Below are 16845 nucleotides of genomic sequence, written 5' to 3' on the forward strand. Positions count from 1 at the left end.
GCCTACAATTTATCTACAATCTGGAGACACTGTATATTAAAATATTTTTTTCCTGCACCAAATAAAGAACTTGTAGTCAAATTGTAGATATATGTAGTAAATTTGTAGATAATATAATAAAACTAAAATTCTAAGCATTTTCGAACTACACAAACCTGCATTCTCATCTACCACAATGGCATCAACTTCAAAATCTCTAAATCTGCCATAGTTATCCCAATTCCCATTCAATTTTAGCATTATTGGGATTTTTGACATGATTTCGTGTAGTTGAGAGAAAAAAGATGAAGAACAGATATAGGTTCGACAATTTGAGTACTGAGGACGATGAAGAACAATTTTGAATTCTACAATTTGTATTGCGTTGTTGAAGCTTCTGAAGCTCTGCGTTGTTTTTGAATTGTAGTGAAAGAGAGAATTACGCAGCAATCAGATCTCTTTCCGTTTCAAATTTCGAATTTAATGTGGAAAGAATCAAACGCAGATTTTGTGCCTTTTTTTTTCGCGCGTTTTAAATGGCAGAATCTGCCTAATTATGGATTGGTATATAAATTGTAGTTAAAGTGTGGACTGGGCGGGTAATTAACAAATTATGCACATTTTTGGTAATAAGGTTTCATATATGGTATAGTTAGGAAAAAATCCCAATTTTAATAGCTCATGTTTTGGCCCACTTACAGAAAATGGCCCTTCGGCCCAAACATATTGGATATAGTAGCCGAAAGGAATGAGCATTACAACACAAGCGCTTGTAGCTCAGTGGATAGAGCATCTGCCTCCAAGCTGAAGGTCGTAGGTTTGACCCTCCCTGGCGCGATAGAGCAGCCCTTTTTTGCCTTTTTAAATTGTATTTTGTACTTCTGGATCTGAAGTATTAGCTAAGAATTGAATGAAATATGTAATGCATGTCATATACGAAATGTCTATTTTGTATATTTTTTGTATAATAACAGTCTATTTTTGTATATTTTTTGCATAGTGACAGTCTATTTTGTATATTTTTTGTATAGTAACAGTCTATTTTGTATAGTGACAGTCTATTTTGTATAGTGAGAGCTAATTGTATATAAATTGTATAGTGGCAGTCTATTTAGTATATTTTTATATAGTGATAGTCTATTTTGTACATATTTTGTATAATGACAGTCTATTTAGTATATATTTTGTATAATGACATTCTATTTTTGTGTATATTTTGTATAGTGACACTCTATTTGTATATAATTGTATAGTGACAGTCTATTTAATATATATTTTGTATAGTGACAGTCTAATTTGTATATTTTTTGTATAGTGACAGTCTATTGTATATAAATTATACAATGACAGTTTATTTTATATATTTTTTTATAGTGATAATTTATTTTGTATATATTTTGTATAGTGACAGTTATTTAGTATATTTTTTGTATAATGAAAGTCTATTTGTATATATTTTGTACAGTGAAGACTATGCATGAGATAAAAATTAAAAACAATTGAGACCTAAAGTTAGACTATGCATTAGTTTCCGCCATCTTTGTTTCTCCCACAAAACGCAATAAATCAAAAACCTTCAGCTCCATTACTGCTGCTATGGCCACAACAGCACAAAGAAACCTCTCAATTTTCTACACTAGAAAAGAAAAAGGAACGAAAACAAGAGCTAGAACCTAACGCATCGAAGATTTTGGACCCTCTCCCTTTCTCTCAAATGAAAAACCAGCAGACACATACAAAGAAAGAGATCCCATTTTCCCTTCTTCGAGGACGCCTCCCCTCCTTCTGACTTCACCTTCTTTGTGTTCTCAACTGAAAAGAAACACACACACAAAATTTAAAGAGCACAAGATTGGGGGTGGGGAGAAACAGAGAGAGCACAAGAAAAATAGAGGCTAAAGCGAGTGAGTAAGAGAGATCAAAATCACCACTGTTGGCCACCATTATTCGCCGAAACTGTTTGATTTCATTTGGAAACCTTCAGATCTGCTTAAACTGACTAGAGAAAGGAAAGAAAAAAAGAAGACCTCGCCTCTGTGTAAAGATTGGGTTTGAAATGTAAGAAAGGACTGTGTTTCGGTGATAGTTGGGTCGGTGGCTAGCCTTCTAATTAGTTTTGGGCTACAAAATGTATACTGTAATTTTGTGGCTAGCGGCTGATATTAGTTTCTAGGTGCTGGTCATAAATGAAGTTTGCTCTAACAGGAACGATAACTAATCACGTTGGGTTAAGCCTTCATATTTTGTAGACTGGACTAAAGTAGGGTTAACTGGAATAAGGAGGTGGCAGTAAGAATTTGATTTACGAAATGATCGCTTGACTCTGGGCGAAGCAAAATAATTTAAGCAATAGCTTGAGCAGAACTTTTTTGATTGAAGCATTGGGTAGGGGCCGCGCGAAGGCAGGCCCCCGCTGCCACAAATTATTACGTAGGCTCGACCACTTGGGTCGACCTTAGGCGGGCACCTCTCCAAAGTGCAATGGAGGTCACCAACTTAGGCCATGAGTCTTGTTGATCGCCCATTGACCCCGTCCAGGTAAGTATGTTTCATTGTTGCTCCTTGCCATGCTTTTATACACCTCCTGATCCTCAGTTATCTTTGTGTCAGCCGATGAGGGACCATTTTGCGTTTATTTACCTCTTGAATTCTGATTTCTTAATTTGCATACATACTAACTTATTTAATCTCATATAATTGATGTTAACAAAAGAGTCAACTGATCTGCTTGTGTACTATATACGGACAGAGGCAGATTCAGGGTAGTTACTCTATACCTACTGTTTCTATGTTACTATGGTTGTAGACACTAATTAAGCATGAACATAATTCAAAAATTAGTTCAACTGTATAATGTTCTATAGTCATGTATATGGATGTTAAAAGTAAGCAACGTAAGGTTTTAAGATTTCAATGGAACAATGTAAACTTGATAGAGACCAATAAATTGTGATGCATATTCATTCACTAATATGTCTTCTTATTGCATTATCTTATTCTTCCTAGCGATCAGGTGTAGATCATATGGTATGATAACAATGGTTAATTAACTTTATTTGACCAAAAGAAATGAAATACTAAGACTCAAAATCACAAAACTCCCGGAAAATTGTGTGACTGTACAAAAAACATACAAAATGCAGGAACAAGGCAAACTGTGACTATATAAAAGAACATAAAAAATGCATGAACAAGGAAATCATTCACATGTATACTCTTTTAATTCTGAAAGTAAAGAAAATCCGGGGTTATGTACATGCTACAAAACCAGTCACAAAGGTGTAATAGATATCGTATGTATTGCAGGTGGTAGAGCAAAGCTATAGTTTAGCTCACTTCTCTCCGTCTTCTAAAACAAAGAAGGATATATTGTCTAGCAACTTTCTCCTAGAATATGCATGTAATCACAGATCAAGAAGCATCTACAGAACACCTGCCAGGGAAAGCTTCATTATGCTAAATGCTCAAACCTCTCAAAAGTGTCTATATATGAGCACCAATGCATTTTATATTTTCACCTATAGTGATCTTTTTTTTTGGGGGGTTTTTTTGTTTTGAAGAAATGAGCTTATACTTTATGCCTCTGGATTAGGATCTGTCTCGATTTCTTGAGCCAATTCCCTTGTCAACATGTCAGCACGATCATCTTGGCCACCAGCAAAAGTATAGACTCTGAATGCAAATTGGAAGGCCTTCCAAAGAAGTTTAGCTGATCCTTTTTTATGACCATCAATTTTCGGTCCAGCTCCTTCATTTTCCTTTTGCTTTATTTCTCTTCTCTCCTGATTCAACATTAAGTGTTACTTCAAATGATGTTCACTAAAATACTAAAGTGAGTGATTTCATAAGAATTACTACATTTGCTACATGCTTTACATTGTGCTAACCTTCAAAGTCAGTTCCATACAGTTTGAGGAAACATCCACCATCAATTCTTTGATACGCACAAGGATGCCAAAATCAAAGTGGATTTTATGGCTTATAAATTTCTTGGATTCTTCATCTTTTGTTCGTTCCAGTGTGTCCATTTCTCCTTTGATCTAGATGATAGAACCATTTGTTAGAGCTACTAATGGAAATATAAAAATCGACAAGTTATCAACTGCGAACTTAGTTTCTACCTTGTTGAAGTAACTCTCAGCTTTTTCAAGAAGTTGTCCAATAGGTGGGACTATTGGCCAATTCTGTAGAGTTTTGGCTATTGAATCTAACTTGGTATGAAGTGCTGCTGCCATCCTCAATGCTTCCAACTTCTTTGTAGGAAAATCTTCAAACCTTGCTAGCACCTGTAGCAAAATTACTTTAAACCAACACCCTGAAGTGGGAATCATCGAGGATTATGTATACAACAGTTATATATGAAACCTGAGATTCATCCGTTAGTTTCTCTAGGTGTGATTCTACAGTTTTGTGGAACTTAATAAGCTCAGACATATCTGATGTTTGGAAAGAGGCAATGGCTGTTTTCATCTCCTTGATTGTTTGTGCATGTACTCTAACATCCTCTTCAATTTGTTGGTGGTATGCTGACCTGAGACATATATGATATAATTTTTATACATAAAGCTAACATCTATGAAAGTATCACCTCTACCAAAATAATCAGTTTAAGGATTAATTACCTCTTTGTCATCTCCGCTAATGCATCAGCCATTCCCTGTTTGCCTCCTGCAGGTGCAGCACCACCAACTTTTCCCTTTCTCCCCTTTGCTTTACCATCTAAACTAGATCCTTCAACTTTACCCTTGAGAAGCCGATAAAGATTTCCCATTTGGGATGATCTCTTCAATTTAGTGGCTGCTTTCCTAGGTCCTAGGCTCCTGGCACCTGCAAACCCTGGTGGTGGTGGAGGTGCAGCTCCTTTTCCCATTGGCATGGGTGGAGGTGGTGCTGGCATTCTTCCATTTGAAGTCATTAGTGGAGGTGGGGGTGCAGGTGCCGTAACCTTTGATCCCATGGGAGGTGGGGGTGGTGGAGGTGCAATAACCTTTGATCCCATGGGAGGTGGGGGTGGTGGAGGTGCTATAACCTTTGATCCTATGGGAGGTGGGGGTGGAGGTGGAATTGATATTACGTTTCCCAATTTCATGGGAGGTGGTGGGGGCGGGGGAGGTGCCGCTCCATTTCCTAATGTAGGTGGTGGTGGTGGTGGAGGTGGATGTGTTATTTCTTTTCTTGTCATGGGAGGTGGTGGTGGGGTTGCAGATAACGTTTTGATAGGCGGTTGTGGTATCGCTACATTAGCTGATGTCATGGTAGGAGGAGGAGGAGGAGGAGGAGGAGGCAGTGGAGCACCACTTAGCTGTCTTAACAGTGGTGCAGGCTGTGACCCTTCTGCATTCCCTGATGAAGTGGGTACTGTCCCTGATGAAGTGGGTGGTGGTGGAGGTGGAGGTGGTGGTTGTGGCGCTGCTGGTGCAGAAGTAGATGGCTGGTTCGTTGATAATGGTGGGGGCTGTGACTGGGCCTTTGGTGATAATGGTGTTGATATATCCCCATCTGGTGAGTGCAAAGAAATCTGCAGAGGAGATGATGTTTTTTCTGAGTCTATGACCTTCAACGATAGAGTGAGCGGTGATTGTGGCTCTGCTCCTTGTTCTGCGCGCGATTCAGGAAGCGAAGGAGGTAAAAGCACATCCAAGGTAACATGTCCTGACACTGGAGTATTTTTAGCACCAGTTTTATATGTTCCTTTAATTTCTGATTCATCATCCATACAAGTCAGTAGAATATCCGGCATGTCTGTCATTTCACAATCTTGCCCAAATTCCTGATCATCTTTGGCTTTCACTTCAGAATCTTTCTTTGCTTCTGTGCTTGTTAGCTGAACAAAAAAATTTGAATCTTGAGCTGCTACATGAGGGAACATGTGGAAAGAGAGGCGCTTTACATCAATAGGATTCAGCTTGCCAACTGCTTGAACCCTGAGTGGCAGAAGAAGAGGTGGAGAGTATGTCTTCTTTGAAGCATTACTCATTAACCCAGGAAGAACTGAAGTTGGGGTGACTGGAGTGCTCGAGAGGGAGGATTTGGCGCTCGAGTAAGATTCAGAAAGGACCCTTCCAAATGTGTTGAATGATGGACGTTCATCTCTTATCTGGTTATCGTCATCCTCATCATCCTCCTCCTCATCATCCATCATATCGAACATCCTTTCACTCGCTAGCTTAATCATGTCTTCGAGCAATAAAACTCCTGAATTGATTGCAATTGAGAGAAAACATTAGGGTCTTTTTAAAGAGTGGCCAATAGATATTTGGTGTTGCAATAAACATGTGACATACCATAGTATTCTAAATTGTCTAGTTTACTGACTGAATCCTCCTTGCATTTTACCATCCACTCATCATTGCCTGTCCACATTTCCCCAATTGATATGATGGTATCAAAAAAGCATTGCAGTGCCTGAGAAATGTATGAATTAGGTCAGCACATTGAACTGTGAATGCGCTATGGCAAACGTTGAATTTGTAATGCTCATTACAGTTGAGTAAATAATAACCTGATGCATCGATGCTTCATCAATTTTTGACAAAGAAATAGATGGATTGATTGAAGGATACAATTGTTGCAGATCTTTCAGCGTCAAAATCAGCAGCTGTGGAAAAAATTCACAACAGAAGTTACCAAATTCTGTTTTGCTCTTTTTCTTTCAGAGTTTAACTTCCTGACAGTGTAAAGTTTTTACATCATCACATTTACCTGCTATAACCAGTTAAAGTATAGTGATGATGTGAAAATTCATTATACTATCGGTGTATATAAGTTAAAACCTTTCAAAGAATGTTATTATGCTTGAGTTTTGAAGACAAGTAACAGAAGAATACCTCATTTACAGATGCAGAGCCAATACAGGGAGACAAGTCAAGCAAGTCTCTCAAGGTGAGGATCTTGTTCCGAAGCTCAGTCATTATTATGAAGTTTCCTGCTACTCTACATGAATTGCGCACTGTTGAACCTTTGCTTGATTTAAAACTTTTTGATATTGCAATAGCAGGTGTTTTATTTTTTTCAAGAACAGGTCTTTTCTTTGTCTCTTTCATGTCTTCTTCCTGCAAATGTTTGTTAGCTACTGTTAATGATATACTAATTAATATCCAAAATACAATTTTCCATGTTTCTTTGCCCTTATATCATTATTGACTTCTATGACATAAACATGGTAAATATGTCCAAATCAAGATGAAGGATCATTTTTTTTTATCTTTTTTCCATTGATGAAAAACTTTTAGGTGGTGTGTCTTCTCAAATTTTTCTCGGATATCATTATCCTTGGGCTTTCATGTTCCTTTAACAAAAATTATATAATGGTTGTGTGTTTCTCTCCTTAATCTGTTGGGTGAAATTCAAAAATAGCCAGATTTACAACTGGTCGTTCAAAAATAGCCCAGTTTCAAAAGTAATCGATATTTAGCCACTTTTTATGTAAAGATAAATCTGAGCGAAAACACTGTTCAAAACCCGGAAAATACGCCAGCATATTATGCTGGAGTTCCAGCATAAGTATACTTGAACTCCAGCATATTATACTGGAGTTCCAAGATAAGTATGCTGGAACTCCAGCATAATATGATGGAGTTCCAGCATAAGTACACTAGAACTCCAGCATAATATACTGGAGTTCCAGCATAATATACCGGAGTTTGGAGCACCAGTGCTCCAGTCTCCAGTATATTATACTGGAGCCAGCAAAGTATAACGGTCCAGCATAATATGCTGGAGTTCATACACAGGTGCACCGAACTCCAGTATATTATGCTGGACCGGTCTCTACTGCAGCAAAATAGTGGTTATTTTTCATTGACTTGGTAAACGCTGGCTATTTTTGAATGACCAATCCAAAAACTGGCTAAACCGTGCTATTTTAACTAATCTGTTTCATCATATGACACAATTCATAAACAAGAAGGAACACGGAGTCAAAAAAGGAAATGTTGCCAGAAATCATCTTCCAATTTCAACATGGCCACCTTTCATGTTTTGCATGAAAATGTAGGATTTAGCATTCTGATATAGGATTTTCATGCACAGATTAATACAGAACATTTTTATTCTTCAATATGGTTATAACATGTTAAGAGAACATCAGATATTATAAGGAAAAAAAGAAGAAGAAAGTCCTTAGCGAAAATAGAAAAAGAAAAAGAAGAGACTCAGTTGTGATGAAACATCTTGAGTTGTGTTTTAAGGATTTATCAGATATTACTATATATTTGGGGCTATAAAACTCAGTTCTCAAATCAAACATGTTTTATGTCACCTTATGGCTATACGTTGTTCAATTCGCTTAATTTGTTCGATCATATGATACAATTGATTAAGCTCCCGTTTTGCCATAGATTTTGGCTTCATTTTTTCAAAAAAAAAAAAATATTTTTGTTTATGAAATACGATCATGTTTTGGAAAAAAACTTCAAAAGTTTTCAAGTTTCCAATAACTGGGTGAAATTTTTTATTCCACTCACAAAACTTCAGATTTTCTTCAAATAAAATGTTTGTCCAAACACAACTTCAGTTTTCAAAAATTACTTTATTTTTTTTTTCAAGTTTCAATTAAATCTATGTCCAAACGCGCGCTAAGTATTTGGGTTTCCATGAAAACAAAAGGATTCCAAATTGAACATCGCCATATTTGAGGTTTTGCATGGTAATATTGCCAAAATTTAGAATCTCAAATTTATATTTTGTGATATTAAATTCTCGTGTAGAAGTACGAGAATTTACATTGTTCAACATGATCATAACACGTTCACACAACAAGAAGTTTTAAGTTTGAAAGAAGAAAAGAAAGAAAGAGAAAAAAATACCTCAAATATTGTACTATGCTTCCTGCGAGAAAAGAAAGGAGGCACACCAAAACATGCCCCAATTGCCATTTCAAACGAGTAATGACAAGTTTTATACAAGATTGAAGAAAAAGACAACAATAAGAAATAAAATAATGATTGTACCAGGTCAACTTTCTTGGTTTTGACAATTGAAAAACCAAAATTACTATTTGATGACGCAAAAAATTGCTGAATAAAAATAATATAATAATAGATTTGATTAAAATATTGTAGAAGGAGGAAGAAGAACAAGAGCATTCAAGATTTCAGAATCAAGATTAATATTATTAATAGAAGTTTTGTTTGATTTTTTTTTTTTTTTTAAAAAAAAAGGAAGGAAAATTGATAAAGAAAACTTGTATAACGTGCAGAGCAAATGAGAGATGATAGGAAGGCTCTTAAGAGTCAACTGGGGAAATTGGTTAATCCAACTTCTCTCATAGACAAACACTTCTTCTCTCTTTTGTTTCCAAAATAGAGAGAGAGTGTGAGAGAGGAAAATTGGAGGTCAATTACTAAAATTATATTTCTTGGTTTTTTGAGGCAAAACCGCGTATGAATCCTGATTTTTTGGGTTTGTTATTGTGTTCTTTTATCTTCTTTGAGTTGTTTCTGATGAATATATTTAGATAAAATTTTATCTGCAGAATCAACTAATCCAAACTCCTGAAAATCAGGAGCCTTGTAGTGATCAAAACATGTCTACCACTCAAATACTTTTCTTCCTTAGACAATTTTGGACAATATAGAGATTTTTACATAATCGATCACTTATAAAGTGAGTAAAGATATTTTGATATAACATTTTATATAATTAGTTTACTACTCTGGTAATATAAAACTCGTTATAATTTTAGCGTGTATAACTTAAATCCTAAAGCCTAAACAATGCCTTAGGGTTGTGTTTTGCTCTCGTTTTGTTTTCAAGGGTTGAGAGGGTTTATTCATATTGTTTGAGGATTCAATTTGATTATCTAATTTAAACGCATTTGCCTTTTGAACATTCTAAGTATATCTATCTTGACTATATGAATGTTATGAGTCGATTTTTTTAATGAAAATGTAATAAAATAGTGTGACCCAACTGGACTGCACTGGTTAGAACGTTACTGAAATTCAAACGTGCGACATTACAATTGAAATTATAATCATAACTCCACAGCTATCGTTTCAGAGTTCAGAGCATGATAGCTCAAGTACAAAAAATTTCTTCGAAAGTACGACCTTACAAAAGCTTGAGTACAATGTAGTTGGGAGAAAATTCAGTAATTAATTTTGACTAAGCTTGTCGCACCTCACTGAAGGAAAATGGAAAAGAAAATTGGTCAAATAGTAAATCAACGAAACGAGATTTTGAAAAGTTCAACTTGTGCTTTACCCGATAAATTAAAAATATTGTTCAAACAACTCGAGACCAAACTCTTAGAAATTTCTTCGTTCTTGAATAAAAACAGAAAAATATGAAAAGATGAAAGTTTCGTCGTATGTGTCTTAGTCGTGACTTGTGACTTTGTTCAAGGCATGGTTTCGGACATGTCCCAAATCTAAATAAAGAGACAGTTCAAAGTATTGATAATTAGAGTAATAAATAAATGTACAGATAGATGTTGGAATCTTTGAAAAGTCTTGTGATTTCAAGTGGCCCTTTCATAAATCATCCTCTCAAAGAATTGGCTTCCACAACCTTATTTGGTTATATGAACCAGCCAACAGTACATGCTGTCACATTCCTCAGGAATAATCGCAAATTCAGAATTTAGACGTTGTGGACTGAGTTAAAAAGGCATGCTCTAAAATATATCTCTAACTCTATCGATATATAATTTACCCACATATACATTAAGGTTCGACCTGGAGCACTAGGTTCTGTCGAAATATATGAAAAGCCAGTCAAAAAGAAAAATAAAATTGGCATAATTTCTTGCTTCCCCAAATATTTCTTCTCCTTTCCCTACCATTTGATACACTGGAAACTCTTGAAAGTAAAGAACATACAGAAGTAGTTAACAAAAATAGAGTAAGTGTCTGCTTTAACAGAGCTAGTGGTTCTTAAAATGTGATATATTATACATAAAAACATATGTGAATTAAGAATAATTTTACATATAGCTTTACAAAACATATGAACAAATAGCAGTATACAAATAAAAACAAAGCCTCAAAAAACTATACTGGCAAAACCTTATGATGGGACATGAATGTCTAGAAAATGAGAACGAACTTGCATTAAAGCAGCAAGCAACACTGCTTTTATTTCTCTCCTAGTAAAGAAAGAATCTCTAAGTTCCATCGGGAAGACTTTATTTGTCCAGGATATTTGTGGATAATCCACACAAGTTGTGGATGTTTAAGTTCGTGTTTAAGGCCGGTTCATAGTTTTCCTGGACAGGGCTATGTCCTTAGTGCTTGACCTGTACTGGTAATGTGTGAAGTGTGAACTTTGGATGAAGTTGAAATCTTTGAGGAAACTGTTTTACTTCCTGCTGGCACTTTCTTGGAAGCTGCTGAACCCGAACCCTTAGCTGCTGTTCTTTCCGCGATTCTTTTTTGCCTCTCGATCACTAATTCTTCCATTCTCTTGCGCATTTCTTCCTCCTATATAAGGAAATGAACATGTATGAAATATAAGAAAGACAAATAATGGAGGCAAAAACAACTAAAGAATGAGATTACTGGTTGTTCTCGTACCCGATCTAATTTGCTCTTTTGGGTTGTCAGCTTGTTAGAAGGAGACATCTTCTTGCTCTTTGCTAAAGCATCAATCCTGCTCCTTGACAAGGATCCCCCGGAGACTTTAGACCTTGCATCTTTTCCGGTCTTTGCAGGACCGTCCTTATTACTTGTGCCTTTACTTTTTGCAGGAGCATTTTCTTCAGTAGAACTATTTACCTCAACAGCAGAAGATTTTTTCTCAACTGCCACGAAAGAAGCTTCAAAACCAAAATCCAACTGTGGTTGCCAAGATGCCTCAACGGGATCCAAACTTGGGTCTCTTGTAAGCACCACACAGAGGTCATCAGGTTGACTGGCCGCAGATGTACTAACCTTGGCTTTTGATGCAACTGGATCAGCATTTTCTGCAGCAAGCATGTCTGCATCCATGCTAATGTTTGTTTTCCACTGAGAGTTATAATGATCATCAAAAGATGGTTGAGACTGTACCATGAAAGAATCATCAATTGGAGCAGCTCTTTCAGTTTCGGTGTGAGAGGAACTTTTCTGCATCGACATGCTACTGTCATAGTCAAATATTATTTGCTTAGCCTCTTGAGTTTCTGAACCGCCCGAGTGGTTGACTACAAACCAATCTTCCCCCTTACTACTTCTAACAGTGGAGGATTCAGCACCAAAATCAGACGGAGTTCCCAATGTACTTCCCCCTGATGGTTCTTTGTGCGAAAATAGAAGATGCTCATCTTCAGAAACTCCTTTCTTCAAACTTGGCCGCATATCCTCACCATTGGCAAAATCTACCATGCTAACCTTTGTGCCACTTTGTTCATGATTTTTGGTCATGAGAAGAGAATCATCAGTTGTCAGATGCTCTCTTCTGACCTTCCCAGATCCCAACTCCGCACCATTGCTAATTGTGAATGAAACCCCGTCACTAGAATTTTTGATACCACAGCCTTCATCCTGGAAGTTCAAAGGATCGCTTACCCCATTCATACTTGACTCCTCACAACTCATCAGAATATTCTGGAATGCACCCCATGCCTCATTTCCTTTTGCTTTCTCAGATGTCTTTGGCGACACACCCTCATTTAGGTCTGTGTTGCCATAACCATTTGATTCATTCTTGTTCCTTCGTGCTCTTGAGTGGCGACGTTTCTCCAGTACTGCAACAGCATCATCTACCTGCTCTTTGATAGAATCTTCATCGAGTAAAAGAGATTCAGCTGACGAAGAATCATAAGAGGAACCATCCTTTTCCTCATTCTTTCTATTGGAAGTGATATAATTGATATTGCGGATTACAACTGTTTTTGAGGATTTCTTCTTGTGCTTTTTAGTATGTGAGTTCTCCCTTGAAGAATGGTTTTTCTCATGCTTCCTAACTTCATCTAAATCAGTTCCAGAATCAGAGGCGCTGGACTCAGTTTGTTCATCATCTTCTGAACTGTCATGTTCTTTCTCCTTCTTCTTTGATCGCCGGCGAGAGTCTCGAACAGGACCATTTGTTGAGCCATTTACACTTTGTGGCCACTGCATATGTGCTGGATAATATTGTAAAGGATGCATGCCAGCATAAGGAATCTGTTGAGCTGGACCATGAAAGTTGTACATATACGGAGGAATCTGATTCTGCCATGGCATCTGCATCTGAGCTTTTGCTGACATGGACTGCTCTGATGCAGGAAGATTCTCATCTGCACATATAGCAGTTGATATTACCAAAAAGAACCAGTCTATGCTGAAGACATACATTTTATATGCACGTATATTGGTACACAAAATGTTTCTTGATCATTGATCATCGGTATGTAGTACCATATCCTATATAGTTATTACAACAAGTCCTTTCTTGAGCAGTAAAAATTACAATTGTTCAGCAAATGTTTCCCGTTTATATTTTGACTGACAAAAAGTATAAACATGAGAAATGAAGTACCTGAGAAAGTGGACTATGCCAATAACATTGACAACCAGCTAAACTTAAATCTAGTAAAAGAAAATCGACGCTAGGAAAGGATAGACACGATACCTCTGACACCATTTGAATTTGTTGATTCCTTCGAGTCAGAACTATCCAAAGAGCCACTATTGTCATATGCAAGAATAACACCTTGATTTCCCAAGTAGGACAGCTCTGCTGGGGAGCATGCTTTCATTGCAGCTACCTCATCCATCCATTGGCCATCTGTGTGCTTTTGTTTGTAAAGTTCCTTGAAGTCAACACATGCTTCCCTACAAGAAAGATAAGATTACACAAATTAAATTACAAGAATCCTGGAACTGTTAACTGTTGACTCAATCTTGACATCTTCCCATATATTTTTATGCGTACGATGAAAGACGTAGAAGCTTCTTGTTATATCATCCTCAAGAGCTACATCTAGGAGTTTACTAGTTCCATGTCTAGGTTATGCTTCCTTTGAAAATAAATGTATATGGAAACCATTTAAAATTTCAACTTTTAGCGAATTGAAAGAGTAAGACACACAGAGATATAAAAGAAGGATAGACATAACAAAGTCGAATGCTCAATCTGCAACCTCCTAAAAGGAGATTTCTTTGGTTGTTAGACAGTGGATTTCCTTGGACTCTGTTTCTGTTATGCACCAGAACTGGACTACAGTTCACGGTGATGATAGGAACACGCCATAAATATTTCTTCCAACTAAAATAGTCAAACAAAACTCTGGTGATCCAATTTCTACCAGTTGATTTTTATCTACACACTTATTGTATACAACTTAGGTTATGAAGACACTATATTCTATCATACCTAAGCCGTAAGGCACCAAAAGAATTAGCAAACTGTAGGAGATCATCCAGTTGGTCTATCTCAAAGCCAGCAACTGTTGCACGTGCATAAGCCATGGCCTGTTCTTTCCGAAGTAATGCTTTTCGGGTATCCATGAGACGCTGAAGTCGAATCCTGACAAGGATAAAAAAAGGAAAGGTTAACTCATAAGACTCTCAGCAGAGATGGATTTGTCATTCACTGTTGCTTCGAAGGACAGATAACTTACTTGGAGTTTTCTTTTGGTGCAGCATTATCAGCTTCTTCGGTTTCACTTTTTGCCTAGAATAACCCATTAAAGTGAAAATGTCTAATGAGCTACTAGACTAAAAGAAAATCACTAGCTAAAAATCTACTCAATTAAAATACCTTGAAAGAATCATTTGATTTCCTGGTGGTGTCACCATTAGCTGGTGAGCTTCCTGTAAGTCAAGCAACAAATGTACATTAGCCCCAATCTGAATATCATATGGACTTTACTGAGAAAGGTACAAATGCTATTTATCATAAAAAGAAAAAAAACTGGTATTAATTAGAAAACTATAGAAATGACAACTAATGGACAATAAAAGAATCAAAATAATGGAACTCTAATCTGATTTGATGTACATGGTAGGAGAACTTATCAGCATGTCTTGAACATACCTTCCTCTGAATTGCCATTGGAGCATTCGTTGGATTGAATGGAACTCTCGATTTGTGAAATCTCTCGTTCCAAACGCATAAACCTCTCAAGAATTTCAGGTGTACTTACAAAGCGTACAAATCTGCAAGCGAACGCAAGGAAGCCCAAGTAAATAAATTTAGTCTTCTAGCATCAGCTCCAGATTTTGCTAGATCCAACCAAAAGTTCTTTAATTTTCAGTTATCTAACAGTGTGTAATTAAAATGTAGATTCCAGTATGCAAAAGAATACTGTGAGACAGAAGTAAGCAGCAGCATTGAGAACAAATGCTCTAAAGACAAGAGTGGGCACAGATCAGGTCCCACCTTCACCACCCTCCTTTTCAAAATCAAGTAGATTATAAGAAAATTATACTCTAACTCTATTAAGCTATTTTATCAAGATAAATCACCACGTTATTAGCAAAAAGTCAATAAAGATATCCACTTTTTGAACCCATAATCGTAATTTGGTGATTCATTATGACCAATTTGCAAATAAGGGGACCTAAAGTATGTTGTTAGTTTACATATCTTTCTCCTTTACAGCTGGAGCTTTGCATTAATTAGAAACAACACCATCACCATATACAATCAAGATCATCTGCAAGAAGATTTCAGCAATTCCAGAAGTTCCAAATGATTCAAGTAACAACAACAAACCCGGTATAATCCGACAAGTGGGGTATGGGGAAGGTAGTGTGTACATAGACCTTAACCCTACCTTGAGGGTAGAGAGCCTGTTTCCAATAGCCCCCCTCCCCCTCAAGGAAAGATGAAAAGAAAGTAGTAGCAACAAACAGTAACAACAATAAGATAATGAGAAAACAAAACGAAAGGCACAGCATGTAGTAATAGAGATCTAAAAATAATAGGATACAAGACTAACTACTAATACTACTGGTATGGAGAAGAAACACTCCCGACTACCTACTAACCTTCTACCCTAATTCGCGACTTTCACACCTTCCTATCAACTAACTTATTCAAGTAACATTTACCAATATTGATGAACAATGAACCACATACAACTGAATGAAATATAAAAGCTTTAAACTTGGCAAAAGATCAAATAAAGATTATACCTTTGGAATGTGGATTTGGTGAACCAGTAGGCATGAGTTGAAGGTGGGCGCATAGTGATTGAATAGCCACCTTTTGGAATCTGATCTTTAGCAAATTGCAAGTGAGAAATGAAGGGTTCCACTAACCCAGAAGCCAATTTCTCACTTTTACCCCCAGAAAACACCACAAGATCACATCTTTTCAACCACAAAAAAGGAAAAAACCACAACTTTATCAGTTTCCATAGCAATTTAACCTCAAAAATTAAAAACAAAAACTCATTACTACGTACTCTAATGAAAAAAAGAATGAAAGAAACCGACCTTGTTCTAGTTGGGGTGAGCTTCAACAGTGCATAATCAAGAAGGGTTCTGGAATCCATGTTCAATTTGGCTTAGTTTGAGAAAGGGAAAATGAGTGGGACAAAAAGAAATGAAACTCAAATAGCAAAAGGAGTGGGTGTAAAGAACAAAGACATGTTCAAGAACGTGACATTGAGAAATCTTTTAGTTGAAGATGAACTGTATTCTCAACACATGGGAAGAGAGCCAGCAAGAAATGATGAAGCAATGGCAAGACTTGCACATGGAAAGAGATTTTTGAGCTTGTGACTATAAGCATATTTCTTCTTGACAATATTGGAGTGGGCCCCATCTAACATTGCTGGCCCCACATTTTCTCTCAATTATTTCATTTTTATTCCACCCATTATCTCATTGTCTTCACTCTTTCTTTTATGAAATTATTAAAAATAAAAATCTCCATGACCTCTAGAAAAAGATGCAAATTTGTTTGATTTTTTTTAGGTGAACCGACAGTTTTTCAAATTTTTCTTTTCAAAAT

At 36.6% G+C, this 16845-nt stretch overlaps 2 protein-coding genes across 2 annotated transcripts; both read right to left on the reverse strand.

The window, feature by feature from the left end:
- Positions 1-3123: 3123 nt before the first annotated feature.
- Positions 3124-9318, reverse strand: LOC109210216 (uncharacterized protein At4g04980-like). Its single transcript, XM_019373599.1, has 9 exons — positions 8787-9318; positions 6807-7031; positions 6482-6577; positions 6264-6384; positions 4602-6174; positions 4345-4510; positions 4101-4265; positions 3867-4019; positions 3124-3761 (listed from the first exon to the last, which is right to left on the reverse strand). Exons 1-9 carry the CDS (start codon positions 9063-9065, stop codon positions 3555-3557), a joined length of 2985 nt encoding a protein of 994 aa, XP_019229144.1. The 5' UTR covers positions 9066-9318; the 3' UTR covers positions 3124-3554.
- Positions 9319-10820: 1502 nt separating this feature from the next.
- Positions 10821-16605, reverse strand: LOC109210217. The gene is made up of 9 exons (XM_019373600.1): positions 16326-16605; positions 16023-16199; positions 14920-15041; positions 14644-14696; positions 14504-14556; positions 14257-14409; positions 13513-13715; positions 11496-13177; positions 10821-11402 (listed from the first exon to the last, which is right to left on the reverse strand). The coding sequence occupies exons 1-9, from the start codon at positions 16382-16384 to the stop codon at positions 11199-11201; spliced, it is 2706 nt and encodes a 901-aa protein (XP_019229145.1). The 5' UTR covers positions 16385-16605; the 3' UTR covers positions 10821-11198.
- Between the last annotated feature and the right edge of the window lie 240 nt (positions 16606-16845).

This window comes from Nicotiana attenuata, unplaced genomic scaffold (genome assembly GCF_001879085.1).
Source record: "Nicotiana attenuata strain UT unplaced genomic scaffold, NIATTr2, whole genome shotgun sequence".
NCBI classification, from domain to species: Eukaryota; Viridiplantae; Streptophyta; class Magnoliopsida; order Solanales; family Solanaceae; genus Nicotiana; species Nicotiana attenuata.